Source organism: Musa acuminata, chromosome BXJ3-3 (genome assembly GCF_036884655.1).
Source record: "Musa acuminata AAA Group cultivar baxijiao chromosome BXJ3-3, Cavendish_Baxijiao_AAA, whole genome shotgun sequence".
Taxonomy (NCBI): Eukaryota; Viridiplantae; Streptophyta; class Magnoliopsida; order Zingiberales; family Musaceae; genus Musa; species Musa acuminata.
In genome coordinates, this window is record NC_088351.1 from 36,326,094 (window position 1) to 36,350,174 (window position 24,081).

The 24,081-nt window shown below is 37.2% G+C and overlaps 1 protein-coding gene across 9 annotated transcripts; it reads left to right on the plus strand.

Moving 5' to 3' along the window:
- Window positions 1-580: 580 nt before the first annotated feature.
- LOC135580922 (protein PHOTOPERIOD-INDEPENDENT EARLY FLOWERING 1-like) lies at window positions 581-24,018 on the plus strand. 9 transcript variants are annotated; one of them, XM_065142415.1, is made up of 22 exons: window positions 581-754; window positions 3,221-3,303; window positions 4,763-4,911; window positions 6,840-6,920; window positions 7,032-7,139; window positions 7,250-7,330; window positions 7,437-7,525; window positions 7,811-7,929; window positions 8,022-8,083; window positions 9,130-9,265; window positions 9,366-9,437; window positions 9,533-9,621; window positions 9,689-9,820; window positions 12,512-12,547; window positions 13,161-13,229; window positions 15,777-15,839; window positions 15,927-19,023; window positions 19,601-19,665; window positions 19,748-19,815; window positions 20,167-20,941; window positions 21,482-21,987; window positions 23,192-24,018. In XM_065142415.1, the coding sequence occupies exons 3-22, from the start codon at window positions 4,852-4,854 to the stop codon at window positions 23,595-23,597; spliced, it is 6,114 nt and encodes a 2,037-aa protein (XP_064998487.1). In that variant the 5' UTR covers window positions 581-754; window positions 3,221-3,303; window positions 4,763-4,851; the 3' UTR covers window positions 23,598-24,018. The 9 variants fall into 9 exon arrangements, with proteins under 9 accessions (XP_064998487.1, XP_064998480.1, XP_064998483.1 ...); XM_065142408.1 differs by having other exon boundaries at window positions 4,805-4,911; XM_065142411.1 differs by having other exon boundaries at window positions 4,809-4,911.
- Window positions 24,019-24,081: the final 63 nt, after the last annotated feature.

Genomic DNA, 24,081 nt, shown 5'->3' on the forward strand with positions numbered 1-24,081 from the left:
AGAACCTTTTAACCACACATAGAACATTAGGTTAGTTCATAGTAGTAAACAAAATGGGAATAGGATTAGTTATTACAGATATGACTTGCAGTGAACTCGATTTGTAAATCAACGTATATGCCACATTTGAGCCTCTTTTACTTACTAAATGTTCAGTAAATATCTTGCTTTTGTTTTTAGCAGTTTTGGTGATAAAAGCAATGCTAAATTTGTCTTGGAACGGGGGACGAATTCCAGATCGTATTTATCATGGCAGGTTGACGTCGTTGACTTCTCATGTAAAGTTGACCGCCAAGCCAAACGTAAACATCAAGAACATAATTTGCAACAAAGCCCAAATTTGATCGAATTGCGTACATCGAAAAGCTTCAATTGCTTGCTTCGTATTCATAAAGAGATCCGATAACCCGATAATTCTGTTATGCAAACGATGCTCCGCCTTGGCTCCCTCCAGGTTTGTCTTCTTGCTATGTCGTGCTTCCTAACGGGTCGGATTGGTCCCGACACCCTCACTGCTGTTATTCGTACCCCATTTCATGGAGTAGTTCCGCCACAACCCATCACGCGAACCGGCGCCCCTACACGCACCGGCAATGGCAGAAAACAGGCGTCCGCTTATCAAGCCCTAGGTTAAAGATCGAAGCCCACCCTCTCTCCCCGCGACGCTCTCCTTCGCACCCCTTTCCCCTAGTCTGATCCGCCGAAGTCCGCTCCCTGCTCCTCCGAATCGCAGCGCCGGAACGCCATTCCGCAGGTTTGAATCTCTCTCTCACTCTCGTTTGCTTCTTTTTGTCTTCTCCTCCTCCTCTTCTCCGCCCCGTCTCTTCTCTTCGTTCTGCCGCTATCTCGCCCTTCTCGCTCTGCTTCCCCCTCTCTCTTCTCTGCACTTCCAATCTGCCATCTTTTTCTGTCATTCTTTGTGCGTTGGGGTCGTTCTTTCTTGGTTGGGATTTGGGGATTTTTGCAGGGCCACTACTGCTCGGGGGAAAGGGGGGACTAGGGCTCGAGGCCGGCCGGATTGGGCGCTTCCGGGTCGGATCTATTAGACTTTTACCCGAGAAGGATATCGGATCCGTGTTTTAGTTTTATGAAATTCTTAACGGGTCCTCTCATTCCTGACTTATTATTAGTTTTTCCATCCCGTAAGCGACACTCCGGCTGCAGTCAAACAGCTGATCTCAGCCGTCTGATGATGCGTCGACGGTTGATGTGAGGTCTGTGACGCCAGCTGCAGCTCGAGGAGTCCCGACTCCTTTAATAGACCTCTCATCAGCTCGATGCCCTTTTCGATCTCTGCATCCCCTTTCTCGCTTTCTCGCGGCCCCTCGTCTATCTTCTCTACCTTCGGCTTCGCTCGCCAGGTGAAACCCTAATCCTTCCCCCTCCGTCCTCCCTCCCTCCTCACTGGCGTGACAGCGTACCTTTCTTGATCCGCCGTCGTCCTTCATCGTGACGCTTCTCGTTGCGGTCTTCTTGATGATCGGCATCTCTCTCGTGCTCGGCGTCCGGCTTTCCCAGCGCGTCGTTGTCGGAAGGCTAGCGGCGGGGCGTTTTTTGTTTTTTTCCGCAGTGGTGAGTAGCTGAATCGGAACACGGCTTCGATCGTTGTATTTGGTGCCGATTGCCGCCACTGAGTCTTGAACTGAACTTTCCTCCCCGTCGTCTTCAAGATTTTTGGTCTCTCGGTCTGTTACGGTTGTGTGCATTTTCTTGGTAGCCTTCCTTGTTTTCTTGGCTAAAAATGCGATGCCTCCATGTTTATGAAATCAAGAAAATTTTTGAAAGCAAATTTTGGTGAAATTTCGTGTACTCATGTCATTTTTTTGTTTAAATTAATTTTCAAAGACTTTCTTGAAATTCTAGTTCTCTTTACAAATGTTCTTCTATTCTTTTTCTTCTATTTATCATTTTTTGATTTTTCTGTATTTGTTGCCTCTCGTTCTTTTATTGTTTTATTTGTTTTCTTGAAAGATTGACCGCCTTGTTTGCGATCGTTGTTTTATTTATTTTTATTGACCCAGATGATAAGTAATTGGTTCGGGTTTGCGTCTATGGAAAGGTTGTTCGATTTGCCACCTTGGCATCATGAGTTCGACGCGGTAGGCCGTGTAACATTTGATCCTCCCCAAGATCATTCGGCAAGATGCTCTTGCATCTTATTTTTTCATTTTACTTGGTCTCTGAATGTTTTGGTCTTTTGTTTCCATTGACTCTTGATTCAGTTTCTTCCTTGGTCTGGTCTGAATTTGCATCCATGTGAAAAAGGAAGTGTCGATGTGGTATGTAGAAATGATTGCGTTCCTGAACTTTTTAAAATAAGTGGAGATGAATCATTTCCCAATTGGAGATTTGAGACCTAAGAGAATCCTTGTAACCTTTAGAAGGAAGAATGTGGTAATCAATTTTCAAGAAAATTTCAGAAATATCGTTGATCTTCCATGTGTTAGACAGGTCTCATTGCATAGTGTCAAAGTCATTTTCAACCAGTGATGGTAGTGCAGCACCTATAGCCAATGCTGCTAAAGGACGCCAAAAATTATTGGCTTTAGCAGGACTGATAGACTTGTTAGCAAGATCTTTCAGAGACGATAATTGGCATCATAAGAACATTCGACATAAAAAAGTGTCGAGGAGCACTACTGAAGCAATCTTACTGGCTGTTGACTGCCTCCTGTTTAATCATATCATTGCTATCATCGCATTTATCAAAGTTGTGGCATTTGTGGAAGCATGATAGAGAACATCACACGGTATTGAGTTAATGGATATTGAAGTCCATTGATCAAACAGTCAAAGTTTTGATACAAAAACAGTGTTTAGCCTATTTAATGTGTCAATTAGATGTCACAAAAGCAATTGAATGGCCATATGCTGTTTATACAATTAAGCAATATCTATGGTGCCGAACCAAAAAGTCTATAGCCTATGTCGGTCATGGTGTGAGCCTAGATGGATGCTTGAGTTGCTATGAAAGTTTTTATCTACTACTGGATTTGATGTGGTTAAAACTTTTTTTACCATTTCATTTTGTTAATCTTATGATACTTGCATAATTCTTTAAATCTATTTACCCTTTTAGTTGGCGCATGGATTAGTTGATGGTTGACTGCTTAGCATATATTGTGAATTGAATGATTTATTGTGAATTAGCAAACTTTTCTTATGCAAATACATCAAAAATTTTGAACCTCTTGCTTAACAAAATTCATGCTTTTACCAGCCAACGAGTATGCTGCCTGCAGTTTTCTAGGGATAAAGAATTTTGATCTCATAAAAACGTCCATTTTGGACGATCAAGATCAGGTATACAATCTCTTCATCTGAACATTACTTTTGCCAGTAAGTACCTCAGAATTTGTTCTGAGATAGTGTGATGATAGTGCTGATTTATTACATCATCATTGAATTCATAACTCTTGGTAGCCGCTCATGATCAGTATTGCTTTGTTCTCATCAGCTCACGATAAAAAAACATAATCAGGCAAAACTTGTTAATCATTTCGACTGCCACAAAGCCTATCTTGCTGGTTTCATTTGTAAGTGTCTTCACAACAGTCCATGTTCTTTAAAATTTCATTCACAATAGTATTAAGTGAGTTAACTTTGATCTCCCTTTTCCCTTTGTTTTTAGTAGTAATATATTTTGTCCCTTAATAATATTTAGATACCACAACTGACCATGGTTTCCTAATTGTCTGTCATGTTCTTTGATATTTTCCTATCATGGACTCGTGGAGACATTAATGATTTTTAGATACGACAACTGACATGGTTTCCTAATTTTCTGTCATGTTCTTTTGATATTTTCCTATCATGGACTGGTGGAAACATTCCGCAGTATATGCCTTTACTGTTTGTTATTTTTGTAGGAGATTTCCTCTCAAACTTTTCACCAATATGTACTTGCATTTAGTGTTATGCCTCTTCATCATCTCATCTGTTATCAGTGTCACCCTGGTCCCAGTCATGATAACAAATTCTGAAGACATACAGAATATATGGAGGTATTTTGATAAAAACATCGTCATTTTCTACTTTCACTTACACTTGCACAAGATTTGTATCTGACCCAAATCTCTGGCATTTGCAGTCAGCAAATATTGCCTCACCTCCTTAACATCCCTTTGACTTTTTCTATAATTGTTCATACACTGTTTACTTATACCTTTTCCCCCTTTCACTATTTTAGCTTTCAGTTTGGCTTGCAAAAGCCTTCTCTCATTTACAAAGACGAGCTTGGTGATGCTCCCTGTGGATATCTTTTGATTGCTTTTATGAAAAATAAAATAGCTTTCAGTTTGGTTGCTTGTTTGTAAAGCATGTTGATTGTGTAAATTTGTGGAATATTTACTCTCTTTATCTAAAATTGTTTCCTCTTCTAACCTTATATTATTGATGGATCTGATTCTGTAGTAGCTGATATAATTTTTTTTTTTAAATTGCCAATGCTAGTACTTAGCACCTTATGGCGCATAACCTTGATAACCTTGGTAGAATTAGGATCTTCTCCCACTTTGGGGGAACTAAATCTGCTTTTTTTTTTTTTTGAGTCTGGTCTCTTTTTGACTGTTGTTACTGAAAAATTTCATGAATGAACGAATAGTTTCTTAAAGAATAAAAAAACACATATTGAAATTGTCAACTTGTACCTATTTGTGAATTTGGAAGGTTTAATTTTAAAATGCATGAATGATAATTCTTCTTGTGGGGTTCATTAAAGTCAAATACCTGCCTCTTATACAAGGTCCTTGTTTTCTATTAGTTCACAGGCAAACTTGTCACTAACTTGAGGAATTTGTGCCAGACAGATTTCTTAAATCATGAAGTAAGTATTTACAAGAAAACGCTATCATGGCCTCAAAGGGTCCCAGATCGAAGTTAGACCATGAGACGAGAGCTCGGCGTCAAAAGGTTAGCTTCTGAAGCTTTTATTCAGCCACTACTTAGATACTTGTATCTTGTGGTTACATGCATTACCAAGCTACTTATTCGCAAGTTTGTTTTCCGAAAACAGCTACATCACAAAACTTTAGTCAGTGGAATCTTTCTGTGGGTGCAAGAATTGATGTTAATTAGTGGCTTGGTTTGCCTTTCTGTGCTTATATTATTTACTTCTTTCATTTTCTCAAGGTCTTAGTAACAGTAAAAGGTAAAAGAGACTCAACAAGCAGCATATTCTAGAAATTCTTGTCTCTTGTCTTACAACACAAACTAGAGTTGGTGCTCATTTTTGAGCATCAAATGCATGACGGTGTAGTAGAAAGTTTCCTGTTCAGGTATAAAGGTTAACAGTTGAAAATGATGGTTGCTTTATCTCAATCTTCTGTTTTTTCATGATCTTATTCAGGGGCTGTTGCTCCAGATTTATATAGATTTTTCAGTTCATGTGAATTGGAATTTGGTACTCTGAAGACCTATAAATGGTTAGGGGCTCTTTTATATGCCAGTTTGTCCTGCTGGTAATGTCAGATGGTCCTGCAGGTAGGGTCAGATACGCTAAGTACGCAGAATGGCTTCCACTTAGATTGGTTTTCTAGCTTCCAGTGAGCCATGATGCTTAGGCAATTGGAACTACAAAATTTTCTTCATTGAAAAAGCAAAATTTGTATTGTTTGCATCTCTATATAAAAGAAATTAATTTGGTGCTCATATTACTTCATAGAAATTTTAAAAGATACCAACTGAGGATAACAGCTCGTTTTCTAAGCCAGTTCTATGGCCTCTTCGCCATGTCATGACATGGAATACGGGCTGTTGGGAAATTGGAACTTCATAAGTTGGATTTTAAGATGGCATTACATCCTTTTGATAGCCCCCTGACTGTGCTTTTCTTGTTTCACTAGTTTTAGTGGACATCCCTGTGTTGCAGCTTGCATGATTCCGAAATGAATAATGCAGCCATCAGTTAAGATCCTTGAAGGGGAGAAGTTTTGGTGTTCATGATAAATATCCATTTTTGTCAGCCGTATTTATATTCCCTTTCAGTCTGCTGTATCCATGGATTTTAAATCTCATTTTCCTGTGTTTGCAGCAACTAAACAGTTTCGTAGTTCAAAGCTTGCTCTATCTTGAAGACCTTTTCTGGTTGACTAGTACAATGTTGCTTCTATCTTCAAACAATATTTTTCCTTCCTCCAATCTCCACATAAAAATGTTTGATCCATTGCTGGTCGTTTTGGTAAAATAAGGGAGAAAAAGAGTAATTTAGTTTGCTTGGTTTAATTGTCTGTCTGATGATTGGTTCAGTCACATTTATTGATAAGGACACATGTTTATTTAAGTATATTGGTTCTTTCTAAGGTTGATGTTTAATTTGTAAAACATTGTGTAAATTTAGTAACTTCAGGTGTTTAAAACAAAATCTTTGTCGATATTTTTGATATCATCCTCTCATCGCATGCCTTTCTGCTTAAGCCTCCGCCCTCCATTTAAGTTGCAATGTTATGCTTAAAAATATATTTCGTAATATTGAGAACAAAGTATGTTTGATTAAGGTCCATAAATGAGAAAAATCATTGGGCAGTTATTAATATCTAAAGCAATATAACAGGGGCCTATGAAGATCTGTTAACAGCTTTTGCTCATGTCTATAATTTCTCTACTTTTGACCATTCAAGTGCATGTTGCACCAGCAACGAGAAATAGGGTAACCTTTCAGACGTATAACTTGCTATTTAAAGGAACATGTTCTTTTTCTCGTGGGGAGTTGGGTTCTTTTTATTGTGGCGGTGTGTATTGGGACAGTTATATGCGCCTAACTATAACTATAAGACAAGGTTTTAACTGTACTATGTGGAGCGCAACATTGTTTCTCTGCATTAATCTGTGTCTTTGTGTAGGCACTTGAAGTTCCGAAGGAACCTCCTCGGCCAAAGACCCACTGGGATCATGTCTTAGAGGAGATGGTTTGGTTGTCAAAAGTAAGTTATTAAGCTTTGTTGGTGATATTGTATGCTTAGCCAAATTACACTTTGCTTTTTGACAAACTAATTCTTGATCTTACTGCTTGACTTGATGTTGCTTGGCTGCAGGATTTTGAATCAGAAAGGAAATGGAAATTGGCTCAGGCAAAGAAGGTTGCAATAAGAGCCAGTAAAAGTGTTCTGGATTATGCCACCAGGGGAGAGAAAAAAGTGAAGGTTTGTCTTTTTATTATGACAATAATCAGAAAGAAACTCAATGTCCCTCAGTTTCATTTTCTGAAGCTTTTTTATTTAAGACTAGTATATATATCATTTCCCATATTCAGGAAGAAGAGCAGCGTCTGAAAAAAGTTGCACTCAATATTTCAAAGGATGTAAAGAAATTTTGGATAAAAATAGAGAAGCTGGTATTTTTTGAGCACTTTTGTATTTATTATATACTTAATCGATGTTGCTTTACAATTTCTTTCTGTTTTGACGAGGATTAAGTCCCTTCTGTATTCTTGACTTTAGGTGCTTTATAAGTTCCAATTGGATGTTGAGGAGAGAAAGAAAAAAGCTCTTGATAAGCAGCTTGATTTTCTTTTAGGCCAGACTGAAAGGTATTGAAATTTTTATTTTTGTGTGGTTTCTTTTGTGATCTTTCTGTTCTATGCAAGGTTTTATATCACTGGTCCAATACCAGATGGTATACCAGCCCATACTGCCTGGTATTAATGAAAAAAAAAAGAATACAAAGCTGAGCTGCATCTGTATGCACAGTTAGAGGTTCTTGGTTGGACTGGTAATTACCAGGCCATGCGTACCTGTCTGACTGGTATTTAAGATCTTGGTTCTTTGTCATAATATCATAGAGTTGATGTACTTGTTTCTATTATCATTCGCAGGTACTCCACAATGCTTGCGGAAAACCTTGTAGATGTGCACTATTCTTCTAGAACAGAGGATGTGAATTTAAAAATGGAGCAAGATGCACACGTGGAGTGCAAAAGCACTGACGCACCAGGTTCGACAAATTTTGACATCTTGGTATATCCATTTGAAGTCTTTGCTTTTTGTATTTATCTACTTATTTGAAAGCTTATAACTTCCCTACAGCCACCCAGTTGGATAACCTCGAGAGTGGTGATGATTTTAGCATCCGATCTGAAGATGACTTGGTAAGCTGCTGTCCCATGCTTTGCCAATTATATTTATTTTAAGGTAACATGTAGTGCGAAATTAGCATCAACATGTTATTCAAGATGAAGTTTGACCTATTCACCTTTCTTTATGAATGTACTATAATACCATTTGTTGATGACCAAAACAGAGGGAAGAGCACCATTGAATAATGGGTCTAACTGTCAAGAAAAAGTCGGTGCAATATTTTTGAATCAGATGGACCCCATCAAGTTAGATGAATCACTAAATGATGGTGGAAATCAAGGTTCGCAATTTCGTACCGTATCGAAGTATCGAGTTCAGCTTGGTACGGTACGAATATACCATATCGCTCGTTGTGTGTATATATATATATATAATAATAATAATAATAATAATAAGTTAAAAAATAACTTTTTAACATATATATATATATATATATAAAATACCGTACCTCTCGATGACGTTGCCTCGTTTCTTCTCCCCGTGAAGCCTTGGCGACGTCGCCGAGGCTTCTTCTCCCCGCACGGATGAGAAGTCGACGACGCCGAGGCCTCATCGCTACAGGCAAGGAGGAGGCGACATCTTATCTGTGGTGTCCAGCAAGGGTGGGCAGCGACGGATCGGGATCGTCGAGGGAGAGCGACGACGGATCTCCAGGTTTTCCCTTTTCTTCTCCCTCTTCTTCCTTCTCCCTTGGCTAATATCGCCTCGCAGCGGGCGGTGATAGTCGATTTCGCGTGGTAACGGGGCGGAAACAACCCTAATCGACGGTAGCGGGCGGTCATGTACCGGTCTGCTAGCGGACCGGTACGTACTGCCCCGTACGGGCAGTAGTATCATTTGAAATTAAAAACCTTGGTGGAGATATATGTTTCTTATGTGAGGTTGGTGAGTAGGCCATGGCATGAATGTGCTACTTTGCCCACTGTCAGTTGACCTGCTTTGACCTTTTTGGAAGGCATTGTTAATTTCGCTGAACATACGGCATTGTGGTATTAAAATTATCTATTTTATTTGCTGAATTTAATATTATGGTCTATTACATTGTGGTGATGTGCAGGAAGATGATGAGTGCACTATTGAGGAGGATGAAGCTCAAATTACTGAGGAGGAGCGGAGAGAAGAATTAACCGCCTTGAAAGCTGAAGCTGATCTGCCACTTGAGGAGCTTCTCAAGTTCTATGCCAAAGACAACTGTAAGCTCAAGATTTTTGATGTTTGCTGTTACATTGGTAAGCTAGATGCTGATGTCTGCCCACCACCCCCCTAAAATATGATGAATGTGAGCTTTCTCAGCTAGCAGGAAAGATGGTTCAGGAAGTGATGAAGATTTATTTATGCCTGTTGTGCAAAAAGATCAGATTACGGGTGAGATATCAGTAAGTTGAAAGATCTCCAATAGAATAAGTGCAAATGTCTTACCACAGAAGTGATTAATTCTGATTCTTTTAGTGACTTTGCAGAATATTTGAACCAAGTAAATGGCGAGAATGTGAAGCATCATTCTGCAGAGAATAATCATGTACAGCAAGATTTTGGTCAGCCCCATAATGTAAGTTGCACAAACTCTATTCTGTATATGAATATTCATCATTTTCTGACTTCTAAATTTATGACAGAGGGAAAGTAATGGTGACTCTTCCTCCTTTCGAGGACAGTTGACTATCAAGAAATTACAGCCAAAACTTTGTTCAGAAAATCTTAACTTGTGTGATATGGAACATTCAACCCTTGGTCCAAGTGATGACTTGGTAAGCTGCTGGTCTTGTGTTTTTCCAAAGGTGTTTATATCGTCCATAATGTCTATTTTACTACTGCCTCAGAAATCTCCTGTGTACATATTTGGAGAAAAAACTTATGTTACAGAAACATAATTGTCAGTGTTAATTCTAATTGTTGTTCATGTGGTACATCTTTTTTGCATATTCCATGTGCTAGAACTGGACTAAACTACAGTTACTTTTAATTTTTGTTTCTTTTGTTAACATTGAAGTAGAATCTGATCATTTCTATGGTTGCCTTATTCTTTTATGATTCATATCAATGGTTTTTTCGGTTAGGAAGTTTAACTTATCACCATGGTATGGGAGCATCTTGATAGATTGATGGTTTATGTTTTAGTGTAAATAGAATTATTTGTTTGTGGCATGGCTTGTTACATATTTGATGAGAATTATGTTCACTTTCATGGCACACCTATTTCTCAGTGAACTGGGGCTAACTAGCAATTGTATCAGATGCTAAAAATAAAATATGAAGTTGGATGTTGTGTGACTGGATTGATAGGATTGGGTTCAGGTTGATTATGAAGAATAACATATTTGGTTAATTGCAGTATATGCCAATCTGTGCATTTATCACACCATTCTGACTGGACAAGAAGCTGGTTGTACTCTGAGAACGTGAAACTGTACATGTATTGTATGAAGAGTCTTCTCGATTTGTGGGCAGAAAGAGGAAACCCCTCTATGCCCTTTGGCCTTCAACACAATCATCTTGAGCCAACTGGATACTTCCCTAGGAAGTTATTACTCCATGATCTTTTTCTTATGGTGTGCTCCATGTTTTATAATAATCATCTCGGCCTGCAATTGCATATAATTCTGTCCCTTCATGCACATTTAAGTGTGTACAATCTGTCTTCAGTTTAGGCATCGACACCTCTAATTGTTTTTTTGGTCATGTAAAACTAGTTATCTTCTGAGACATATTTGGGTCTCAGTCGATTTTCTTAAACTATCGATTTTTGCATGATAAATTCTTGTAAAAGCAGATTTGCTAAAGGCGTTGGGCGCTAAAAGATGTGAATGTTTCAAAATGCTTGGGGTACTAAGCGCTTGCTCAAGAATCGAGAGGCTAGCTAATAGAAAAATGATAAAAAATTATAATTAAGAAGAAAGCCAATCATTAAAATAAAAAATTAAACAAAACATGAGTTTCATATTCAAATTATCACGACTAAATATCAAATACATTCATTTAAATATCTACAAAACATTAAGGTTTAAAATTGTCAGAATCTAATAATAAAATAACAATACCAAAGAAGATTAACATCCATATCAACACTGTTTGAAAATTATAGCACAAATTAATAATTCAAAATTCTAGCCATCACAAATACATTAAGGAGGAGGGAGAAGGGGTTGTGGTTTAAGAGCCAGGGAGGACTATGCTTTCTTCACTGTGTAAAAGAAGCATCTATGTAGGTTGAAGGGCATACCAATGCATCACAGAAAAACTCATTGTAACATTTGCTTAGAGTCCTTTTTGGCATTTTTTATGGATTTGTTGGAGTTGCTATCTAGGTCCTAGAAATTGTGATAAATGAGATGATATGAGTGCATTGTGAAGGTACTCGTAGCCAATGTTGACTATAAAGAATGTCGAAGCACGTGCTAGTGTCTTCACTATCACACATGCAGATATGCTTTAATGAAAATTTGAGGAAAACTCACTAGTTTTATTGTGAAAATATGAAGAAGCTTAAATGTGAGTATGTACAGTGTGACACTTTGACAACTTCAATCCAGTGTGATCTGTGATGATATATGAAGGCTATTGAATGATTTCTGCAGTGTCTTGGTTGATGGAACAAGATGCACAATGATCTGTGATGACTCCGATGTTAATAGTCTTCAGGCAAGAGGGTGAAGAAAGTTCATTCTATCTTGATCATGATTAGTTCAGTTATTATTTTAACTAATTCTTCTGAACGGATATTTTTATTAAATCATAAATTAAGCTCAATATGGATTGATGATCATGTTAGTTTAGGATATGGTGCCTCTTTATTGTAACTGTTTTCCTGTGTCTTTCTTGCCTGTGGCAAATGGGTGTGGAAGGCATTGTCATTTACACATTATGTTATGATGTTGCTCAAGTGAAATAGTGGTTTGTATCGTGGAAAGCCATTTCCTTACATTGCTTTATCAACAATATAGTAGATGTGGATATGTTGCATTACGTATCCTTTCACTTTGACATGTTCTATGTTTTAATTAAAAGTTTCTATTAAGATTGTCGTTCAGTTCTTTATGAAGCTAATTCTTTTGAACCTACATTTTTAATTAAATCACAAGTTAAATTCGTTGATCATTTTGATTTATTTTAAGCTAGGATGTTAATTTGTTATACTCATTTTTCTGTGTTTTGTACCTCTGTTAAATGCATATGGTAGGTGTTTTTGTTTATACTTTTTGCTGTTATGGTGTTGCTTAATTGATCCAGTAGTCTGTTTCAGTCAGGTAGCCTTTTCCTAACATTTCTTTATCAATTGTATAGTTAATGTGGATATTTTGCATTATATATCCTTTCCAATTCCATGCATTCTATGTTTTATTAAAAGTTTCCATTACTATTACGTTGCAGATGACAAAATTTGAATATTATTTTTGATTGATGATATTCTGCTGAGGGTTCCACTTTTGTTTATTTTTTAGGATGATAGAGATTACACTGCTGCAAGTGAGGAGAAGGTACTATTGATCACTTAGTTATTCAAAGTTTTATCAGTATATCTTTTTTCTTTTACAATCCTTTATTCCATTTCAGATATTAAGGTATCCTATTCTCTATTAATGTGCTTTATATGTAAAATTATATATTGCCTTAACATTGCTTGTTTTAATATACAAGGTTTGAGAAGGATTTTTCAGCCATCAATTGCAAAAAATGCATGAGCATGTCATATGAGAAGGATCCATACTGAAAATTATGATCATGTTTTTTAAATCTGTTTATTTTTCTTGCGATCAATAGGACAGCCTTACTTTTACCATTAATTTCAAAATGTGAATCTTTTGATCACTAACATTTTAATATTCAGATGCTTTTGGACCCGTTGATAATGATTGTGCTAGTGGATAACCAGCTTGCTATGATAGATATAATTTTGAGAAAACAAATCAGAATGCATTTGAAATATTGAAATTCTACTTTTCTATACAGTATGTTCTTGATTTTGTTAATCTGTATTATAAGAAAAATCTGATCATTTTTTATCTTTATATATAGTTTGTTCATTCTTGTATCCTAATTGTGTTTTTATCTTGATAACATCTTAAATAGTATCATTTCCTGTGTGTATAGGATGATGAGACAACATTGTCTGAAGAGGAAGAGTTGGCAAAGAAGGAAGAAGTCAATCCGCTTGAGGAGGTGTAAAGGCTTTACAAATCCTTTTCCTTGTGATATCTCTTTTGTGCTGTTGATCTGTTTGTTCTATCTACTCATAGTATTTTGTTAAGCCCTGAGATGACAATTCAGAGAAACAAACCCATTCAGAAACCCATATGCTTTATATTTAGTAAATCTAGAATGATCCATATATTGCTGCAAACCAATCTAAATAGTATATTCTTGAAGAAAATAAGCATGTGATAAGCATTCGCATTCGGTAAGCGCTATGCTAAAATGATTTGGACAGTTCCTTATTTGATGGAATTGCATTGTTGTTAATTATCACATATAAACTTCTGAGAACTTCAAAATGTTTTATCCAATAAAAAAGGATTTTAGAGACATGCTCCTTTGTTATTCAGTAGGATACATGAAGAGGCCTATGACATCTTTGATAATAGTAACATGGAACACTGCTTTCAGAGATATTCCTTGGACTGTGAGGTTGATTGGTTTCATTAGGTGTCTTGGTGCAATTAGATTTTTTAATGGTTGATGAAATTCGGGAACTATCACATTTAAAACAGTATTTGCTTAATTTGAATATTAATGCTTTTCTTGGTCTGGAATACTGGATGTGATTTTTTATGGTTGTTGTTTTTCTGATTTATTCGAGTTAAATTCTTTTGATATGTTCGTTTATATGTGTGTTACTAAGTACATGGATTGAGATGACAATTTTATGTAATGTGGAATGGGTGGGTATGAAATTTGGAAATTTGAAAATGCTTGTCATATCTTGATGCTTGTCTAACACTATGAGACATGTACGCATTTTCTTGAAATATCTTATTTTTCAAGAATATATAACAACAGAATTTTGATAGTATTTTAAATTCTTGGTAAATATGGACACTTCTTTGGAATATTTTTTTCTGGTTATTGAAATTAAATTAATGGATTCATCTTCTTGTAAATGTTTGTTATGTCATTCATGAATTATCATATTGGGAAGCTATTGGTACAAATGGGTGATACATACTGGTCCATTTGTGCCCTGTCACTTCAAAATGTTAACCATACTGGTTTGTTTACATGTTATTATACCAATTCTATTGTAATTTATTCCTGAGCCCTTTTTTCTTCTCATTAGTGTTGTTCGGAGCTTTTAGTCTTGACTCTTTGACAGCGAGAAGAGACAGTTGATGTTTCTTTATACTATTGGTTTATACTTCTCTTGCTCTTTCTCTCTCTCTCCTCGCCTCTCCTCTGTTTTTTTCACACTGTGCAGTGTGTTTTGCTGATGTTGCTAAATTTTTTATCCATAAGGGCATGTACCGTCCATTATTTTGATCAGTCAGAACCCTGTTCTAATGGGTTTTTAAGCCCATCATCTCATGTATTATGTTGGAGTATTATGTTATTATAGTAATTTTTGTTTGAATAAATTGGTGAATCTTGCTAATTACTTTTATATTTTTTATTCATTCATGATAGAGAGCCACAAAAAATATGTTTTTTTCTTTTCAGTTATTTAGACATATTGTTGTAATGACATAATTTAACTTTGGAGCTAAATCCTTAGCACAACAATAATGCAACTTTGGAGTTGTTCAAGTGCCATTTTTAAATTGGATTGTTTGTAAATTAACTTTATATCTATTTGAGAGTCATCTTTGAATTGTTCCTGATATTGAAGTTGGGAACTGTCCACTTTGATTCCAGTTTGACACCCAAAACTCATCCATCACCTTTGGTGTTCTTGATCTGAAGGTTCTTAAGAAGGTTAATGGGGATTTGAGTGGCGGAGAATTTGATACCCTTGGTTGCCTTGTCATTAGATTTATGATATGAAATGGTAAATAGGTGACTGCTCATCCCTAGATCAAACTTAGATTGCTCTCGGCTGAAGTTTATGCTACTTTGGCATGACCCGTCAACGTTGGTAGAGAGTGTCATCAATTTCATCAGTATGCTGAGTCTAGTTTATCAGCAAATTGACTACAAGTGAAGATATGATTTAACGTTTATGGTCCTATGTCAGCTGGAAAACAATCTATTTCAACATCAGACAGCTTTGCAGCTGTTGTTTTGGAGATCAGAACATATGCCATTCCTTTCAAGGCCATTGCTTGACTTAGATGTCTATTTTGCTGCTATGCATTGAAAATAATCATGGGTAGAAAACATTAATTAGGTTCTGCAGGGTCTGTGCCGGGAAGCATCATCACATTATGATTCCTTCAGTTAGAGTAATCTTTACTATGGGAAAGCTTGACAAAAGATTTTCCACCTCACCAACACTATGCAAGAAGTGGTTAAATGATCAAACATCTTACATGTATCATATTTGATGAGGTGGACCTTTTATGCTCAAGCATTGTCGAATGTTTGTTGAAAGGTTTTATATATTTCCAAAGGAACAATTGTTGCCCGTTCTTTTGAACGAATCTCCTATCTTTTAATATATTGCTAGTTTGTCAAATGAAATATTTATACTTGTTAGCTCTCTTTCTTCTTTGTTAATGGATAATATATTTTAATATCTTCTAGTCTAGTTTTACTTAATTAGTATGTTCTGCACAGATAAAGTCACTGAAAGAAGAGAGTGAAATGCCCGTAGAAGAACTGCTTGCAAGGTACAACAAGGTATGAGTATTTTTGTTGGTGCTGTTGTTGTAGATTGCTAACTGTATTTTCATGTTTATGTTAATTACTAATCCTACTTTATGTTAGGATTTATGCATTGACGATGGGATGAAGAAATCTGATTTTTCTTCCTCAAGCACTGATGATCAGCTGGAGAACAAAACTCAAAACCTCAAAATGATTGATGGTAAATATCAAGAGGACAAATCTCCAGATCAAAATGAATTGGATTCTTCTGTTTATAAAGAGATAAAAACGGATTGTGATAACGTAATGGATGGGAGGGAGAGTGAGATTATCATTGCCGATGCAGCAGCTGCTGCAAGATCAGCACAGCCGACTGGAAACACTTTCTCAACAACAAAAGTGCGGACAAAGTTCCCTTTCCTTCTGAAGCATCCTCTCCGTGAATACCAACACATTGGTCTAGATTGGCTGGTAACAATGTATGAAAAGAGGCTAAATGGAATTCTGGCAGATGAAATGGGCTTAGGGAAGACAATCATGACCATTGCTCTTCTTGCTCACCTAGCTTGTGACAAGGGAATATGGGGCCCTCATCTCATAGTGGTACCAACTAGTGTCATGCTCAATTGGGAGACTGAATTCCTTAAATGGTGTCCTGCATTCAAAATACTAACGTACTTTGGGAGTGCAAAGGAACGGAAGCTTAAACGACAGGGTTGGTTAAAACCTAATTACTTTCACATTTGCATTACTACTTACAGGCTTGTTATTCAGGATTCAAAAGTATTTAAGCGAAAGAAATGGAAATACCTCATTCTGGATGAAGCACACTTGATAAAGAACTGGAAATCTCAGAGGTGGCAGACTCTACTGAATTTTAACTCAAAACGGCGAATTCTGTTGACTGGAACACCCTTACAGAACGACCTTATGGAACTTTGGTCTTTGATGCATTTCTTAATGCCTCATATTTTTCAGTCTCATCAAGAATTTAAAGACTGGTTTTGCAACCCAATTTCGGGGATGGTGGAGGGCCAGGAGAAAGTTAACAAAGAAGTTGTTGACCGGTTGCATAATGTTCTTCGTCCTTTCATATTAAGACGTTTAAAAAGGGATGTGGAAAAACAACTCCCAAAGAAGCATGAACATGTCATATACTGTAGGCTTTCCAGAAGGCAGCGAAATTTGTATGAAGATTTTATTGCCAGCTCAGAAACTCAAGCAACATTAGCGAGTTCAAATTTTTTCGGGATGATTAGTGTTATAATGCAACTTCGTAAAGTTTGTAACCATCCAGATCTTTTTGAAGGCCGTCCAATTGTAAGTTCATTTGACATGGCTGGTATGGACATGCAATTGAGCTCTTCTATTTGTACAATCTTTTCTTCCAGCCCATTTTCAAAAGTTGATCTCTGTGGCTTAAATTTTGTATTTACACAAAATGATTTTTGTATGACTTCATGGGTGAAGGATGAAGTCAACTCAATTGCTTGTCCCCCAAATTTAATCCAGCGTACTTGGCTTGAGGCTTCTGGCGGTCTTTCTTTTTTCCAAAGTAGATATGAGCTGAAGAGAAAAATTCATGGAACTAACATATTTGAAGAGATTCAGAAGGCCCTTTGGGAGGAAAGAGTGAAACATGTTAAAGAAAGAGCCATGTCCGTTGCATGGTGGAATTCCTTGCAGTGCCAGAAGAAGCCCGTATATGGAACTGATCTGAGGAAGCTTGTCACAATAAAACATCCGGTCTTTGACATTCTTGAGCAAAAGAATAATCCTTCATGTTACATGAACTTTTCATCGAGACTGGCAGATATAGTTCTTTCACCCATTGAACGCTTTCAGAAGATTCTTGATCTAGTTGAATGTTTCATGTTTGCAATTCCTGCTTCGCGTGCCCCCTTTCCTGTTTGCTGGTGCAGTAAAGGTAGATCTCCTGTTTTTCTGCAACCAGCATACAAGGAAAAATGCCGAGAGGTCTTTGCACCTTTATTATCAGCTATTAGGCCAGCCATTGTTCGGCGACAAGTTTATTTTCCTGACAGACGTCTAATACAGTTTGACTGTGGAAAGCTACAGGAGCTTGCAATATTGCTAAGACGATTGAAAGCAGAAGGCCACAGGGCTCTAATTTTTACTCAGATGACAAAGATGCTTGATATCTTGGAGGCTTTCATTAATTTGTATGGGTTCACCTACATGCGACTAGATGGATCTACACAGCCAGAAGAGAGACAGACACTGATGCAGCGTTTTAACACAAATCCAAAATACTTCCTGTTTATTTTGTCCACACGTAGCGGTGGTGTGGGGATCAACCTAGTTGGTGCCGATACAGTCATTTTTTATGATAGTGACTGGAATCCCGCAATGGACCAACAAGCTCAAGATAGATGCCATAGAATTGGGCAGACAAGGGAAGTGCACATTTATCGACTTATCAGTGAGAGTACCATTGAGGAAAACATCTTGAAGAAAGCAAACCAGAAGCGTGCACTTGATGATTTGGTTATACAGAGTGGTAGTTACAATATGGAGTTCTTTAAAAAGCTTGATCCAATGGAATTGTTCTCTGGCCATAGAAGTCTCAGAATCGAAAGTTTGCAGAAAGGAAACTCTAGCACTGCTGACTGTTCTGCTAATGGGATGGATTCCCTATTATCCAATGCAGATGTTGAAGCAGCTATTAAACAAGCAGAAGATGAAGCAGATTATATGGCCCTGAAAAAGTTAGAACAAGAAGAGGCTGTTGATAATCAAGAATTCACTGAAGATATCATTGGAAGATCAGAGGATGATGAGCCTGTTAATGAGGATGAGACCAAGCTTGATGAGAAAGTTGCTGAAGAGCAGAATTGCTGCACTTCAGCTAGCAAGGAAAATGATGCTATCTTATGCAGTAGTAATATGTGCGAACAAAAGTCTCTTGCATTAGGTGGGGAAGATGAAGATATGGACATGCTTGCTGATGTTAAGCAGATGGCTGCAGCAGCAGCAGCAGCTGGACAAGCAAGTTCATCTTTTGAAAATCAGCTTCGTCCAATTGACAGATACGCGATGCGTTTTCTGGAACTTTGGGATCCTATAGTTGACAAATCTGCAATAGAGTATCAGGCAATTGTAGAAGAGCAAGAATGGGAGCTTGATCGAATTGAGAAATTTAAAGATGAACTAGAAGCTGAAATTGATGAAGATCAAGAGCCATTCTTATATGAAAGTAAGAATTAAGTACCTTTATGACATTTAAATGTATCATATTTTTCATGACTGGAATTTTCTTGATGCTTTTGTTTGTCCTGGACTTCTGGTATAAAGCAATCTTCATCTGATACAGCAGTCTTCTCTCTCTCATGTCCATCATAGGCTCTTGCAGTTTTGTAGTTGCCCTATGTAGCTTTTCAAGTCTTTTTTTTTAAGGAATATCATAACATCAAAGATTTCTTTGTTGATCTCCATGCATTATTGTAGCTTAAAACATACTGGGCCAAGAAGGTACAAGCACATGCCAGCCAACCTATGTCCATACCAGCTTATGCTTAGACCAATTTTGGCCATAGAGGTGTGCTGAATGATGTGAGTGCCAAATGTCGTCAGTACACCTCCAATGCCATGAGATCCCAATTCTTGCCTAGCATATTTCTTAGGTATGCACATCAATTAATTTAATAAATATGGTCAAGAAAAACTCAATGGCACAAATCATGGTTGATCTTTTATTGCATGATAGCATCTCCTTTGGTTCTCTCTGATTCTTTAGTGTCAAGTTAGATGCTTATTTCTTGGTTCATTTTCAGGATGGGATGCTGATTTTGCAACCACAGCATATCGCCAGCATGTTGAAGCATTAGCTCAACAGCAGGTTAGTTTGTGAAAATGCTGTTCCTGTCATTTTTTTCTGTGCCAGCTGATTTTTGATTGACCTACTCTTATGGTTATCTTAGTTGTTGGAAGAACTAGAATGTGAAGCACAGTTAGCGGATGATGCAGATGATGAGAATGATGCTTTCAAGTAAGGCTATTAACTTCAAGTTCCCCATTATGGTTAATGGTTTTTACTAATTTCTGATGTACTGATGATATGTCTTTAATTTAACAAAAGAGAGGAAAAGTGGATAATTTCTGATGTACTGATGATATAGAATAAAAAAATTATACTACTTACTGCTTATCATGAAATTTTAAAGACAGACTTGATACTTCTGTTTTATCCATGAAGGTTTTCTTTTCGTTTTTCCTGTCATTTTTTTTGAGAAAAAATTCCAGTCCCTTTAGATATTTCTCATCTTTGAATGTTACCCCAAAAGAGAAAATAGGTTCATCTTTCACATTGGTCATGCTAAATTAATATTTTTGCTTTCAGGAATGGGACACTAGATGAACGGAAGCCTAAGACAAAAAAGAAAATGAAGAAGACAAAGTTCAAGTCTCTGAAGAAAGGGCCATTAGCTTCGGACATGGAAGTTGTTCACGAGGAACCATCACTAGATGACATATCTGTTGATGATAAGGTTCTTTCTCCAGATATTATCTCTGCTGGGTCACCAACACGCTCACCACCTAGAAAAAAGCGCAAGAAGGTTTTTTCTCCTTCAGAAGATGAAGAAAATAACTTGAGGAAAAGCATTAAGAAACTTAAGAAAGCTTCTCACAGTAACCATGTTGTTGATTTCAACAAGTATGGTAAACATACTATGGAAGCTACAGAATTGAAACTTGGAGACGGAGCTACCGAGTCTGATCTGAGACCTGCAAGCAGAACCAAATCTGGTGGAAAGATTTCCATCACATATGTTCCAGTAAAACGTGTAATAATGGTGAAACCAGAAAGGTTTAGAAAGAGGGGACCAGTTTGGTCAAAAGATTGCTTTCCTGCTCCAGATATTTGGTCATCTCAGGAAGATGCTTTGTTGTGCGCAATCGTACATGAGTATGGCACTAATTGGAGCTTTATAAGTGACACACTTAATGATATTCCTTGTGGTGGGTCTTACAGAGGAAGGTTTCGCCATCCTGTCCATTGTTGTGAGAGGTTTCGAGAACTGTTTTTTAAGTATGTTCTGTCTGCTATGGACAGTTCTAATACAGAAAAGATTACCTCTTCTGGATCTGGAAAGGCACTTCTAAAAGTGACTGAGGTAAATGGCTTCTTTTTCTTTTAATTGATCCGATTGATTAGTTTGAATTTTCAAGAAACTTGGATTGACTGACTGATGCCAAGCTAGCTGTACTTCTAAAGTGGGATTTAGTTATTAGAAAAATCAAAATCTTGTTTTTCTATGGCAAGTAACAATTTTAAAACTGGTAGGTTTAATTCTTTGGCCTGGAAACTTTATATTTAGACTAACATTGTCTTATGCACTATGTTCAGTTTTGTCTCTTGCAATTCACAGGCTTTCTGGTCTATGCAGTTATTTGTAATGTATATCTATTTTGCTGCCATCTGTTATTGCTCTGTTTGGTTTTCGTTATTTCAGTGTCTTATATTATGAGCTATTACTTTAGTTAATTTCTCTGGGTTCATTTCTTGCATCATAAAATTTTTACTTGAAATATTAGCTTCGATGATTATTTAATATAATTGTTAGAATTGTTGTCGTTAGGATGTTGGCTATGTTCTGCCTATCATGAGATGCATGTTTCCTAAAAGAGTATATATCTAACAGAATCTTTTGCAGGATCAAATACGTGTATTGCTGAATGTGACAAGTGAGCTTCCTGATAATGAATTGCTTCTTCAGAAACATTTCTTAGCAATTCTTTCTTCTGTATGGAGAGCAAATTGTCTCCTTGAGAGTTATCGAAGCAGGACATCTTCTAAAATTAATTTCTGTTCAAATAGGAGGTTCTCTGACTCATGTGGTAAGTCTCAAAGATTGACCGGAAAGATGAACTTAGCCAGCTCGAGACAGTCAAGTAAGCTAGTATCCACGGCCCTTACTGATGTTTATAAGAATCACGAAGACTCAGCAATTGTTTCCAACGAGCTAGGTTCTCAATCTGTAGTTGACCATGTGAATCTGATGCTGGACTTTCCCAGTGATGAAGTGAATTATGACAGTGTTTTCCCCTCGACCATTAGTTTATCGATTCATGTTCCAGAACTGCCACAAGCAACAAATGAACCTCCAGGGCAGTTTTTGCTAGCAGAATCATCATGCGGGATTGCTGAAAATCGGTTCAGGTAAGCACTAAAATACCCAGTTTCTAACTTTTCTTTCCTTTTGTGAACATAGTGTGTTTGTGTAAGCCCTTAGCAGCCCACGACGTATAACTACTAAAACCAAATTCATGCACATGCCTCGTTTATCTGATAACCAAGCATTATTATATAATGGATAAGTTATTTTTCATGGGCATTCTTTTGGGAAGGAATACAGCACCTTTTTAGAACAACTTGCTTTAATATGATCCTGAGCCCCATACCTATTTGTACACGTTATAGATGGAGTTGTCACATCCAAGGTGAAGCTCATGGCCTACGCTATTTTTCACTGACTTATCCATTATAGCAAGTTAAACATAACCTTCGTAATTTAATGGTTTTAATTGTGCAAGTTATCTGAGACATTACTTCCATGACTACAAGCATTAGAATGGTTAAAATGATGGGGTGTGCCAAAGTTAAACATAGCCAAGCATTAACATGGCTAGAAGATCTGCTATATCTTTTGGTTAATATTGAGCAATTGAACAATGTCCTCCCGGAAAGCTCATTCAATGCAATGAGAAATTTAAGAAGTATAATTGGTATCGAGAGGAAAATTGCATCTTTCTTATATGATAAACGCTTATCTTAATCACAAGTTAGACACAACCAATCAACAAAAAAAGGGTGAAAATTGTTCAGTGAGGATTGAATCTGTTGGAAGATGCCTTTTTCTGCCAGAAGAAAAGGGATCGAATAAATAAAGACGAATGAGTGGTGGAAATATTGCTTTTAGACCATTTTCTATGTGTCTTTTTAGACTCCTCGTGTCGTCTTTCTTTTGTTTGAAATGCCATTCTATGCATGATTGCAACTTTACTCTTTAAGCTTTGAGTATAGTGTTATCGTGAACCTGAGCTTTAGTAGACTCTTTAAGCTTTGTTGTAGTTCTTAGTTGTTGACTACTTGCTGGTAGCTAAATATCTTACGGAACTGTATTTTCCTGAGACATTTTAAAGATGGAGTCTTCAGGATATCTGTTCCCGATGAGAGAGAAGTTTGGATTTCTCATTTCAGCTGTGTTTTATCCAAAAATTTGACCCTTAATAGTCGCAGTTGTTATTTTGCTAACGATTTAATATATGGGGTGAAATCTTGAAGTATCATACGTTCTCATGTCGCTATGTACTTGGAGATATAAAACATTGTATAAATCAATTATTACTTTTTTTTTATGTAGGCTAGCATCAGAAGCTTGCTTTGAGGGAGATAGTTGCGGATGGGCATCATCAGCTTTTCCTTCATCTGATACCAACAGATACAGATGTGGCTTGAAGTCGCAATCATTAGGCAAGCACAAATCTGGATCCGATATAATAAAGCCTTCCAAATTGAAAATTCAAAGAACTACAGAAGTGCAAGAAGACCCCAGTTTGGTTAGCAAATATGTTGCACAACCTCGACCAACAACACTCGTGGAGTCTTTTGACATTTTGGACACGGGGTGTGACCATTCTCAGTGGCATGCCATGGATGCACTTGAAGAGCCACAATTTGTAGATATTGTACCCCATGCCTATGATCCAAACTTCTTTAGTGGCCTTGAGGAAATGGAACCACTGCAGGATATCACTGATGTTGGATGATTCGTCTGTCATATAATTCCAAATGTTAGACCGATCCTGAGAGGCCTCGAGCACACAGATTGTCGGTAGTGGCATTATTAAAGAAAAGAGAATGCCCGAGGTCTTAAAAAGAGCATCGAATGGGAATGGGCTGACGGAGCAGATCAAACCTTGTGTGTGTGGGGGGGGGGGGGGGGGGATGCAAGGGCAAGGAAAAAGGTTGGATGGCTGGAAACACTGTGGGTGGATTTTTGGACATGCTTGTACAGTAATAGGCTTAGGTCCCATTGATGTAATATTTTTCCTTCTTGTAAGCAAAGGGAAAGCTTGTAATTCTAACCACAGGGGATTTTTTTTCCGTCGGGAAAATTTTGGGTTGGACACCCATCGAAAAGAAAAGGTACTGACTGTTCCTTCAATTAATTTAAAAGGAAATTCTCGACTTGGTTTTTTTTTTTCTTTATTTATTTGTGTGAACCATTTTATTTGTGTGAACCTTTCTCCA

Bases quoted from the DNA above. Each gene is read 5' to 3' on its own strand.
- LOC135580922 (XM_065142415.1), top strand. From the start codon at position 4,852: ATGGCCTCAAAGGGTCCCAGATCGAAGTTAGACCATGAGACGAGAGCT. The intron at 6,921-7,031 runs GTAAGTTATTAA...GCTTGGCTGCAG, and splicing joins AGATGGTTTGGTTGTCAAAA to GATTTTGAATCAGAAAGGAA. The intron at 9,622-9,688 runs GTAAGTTGCACA...AATTTATGACAG, and splicing joins ATTTTGGTCAGCCCCATAAT to AGGGAAAGTAATGGTGACTC.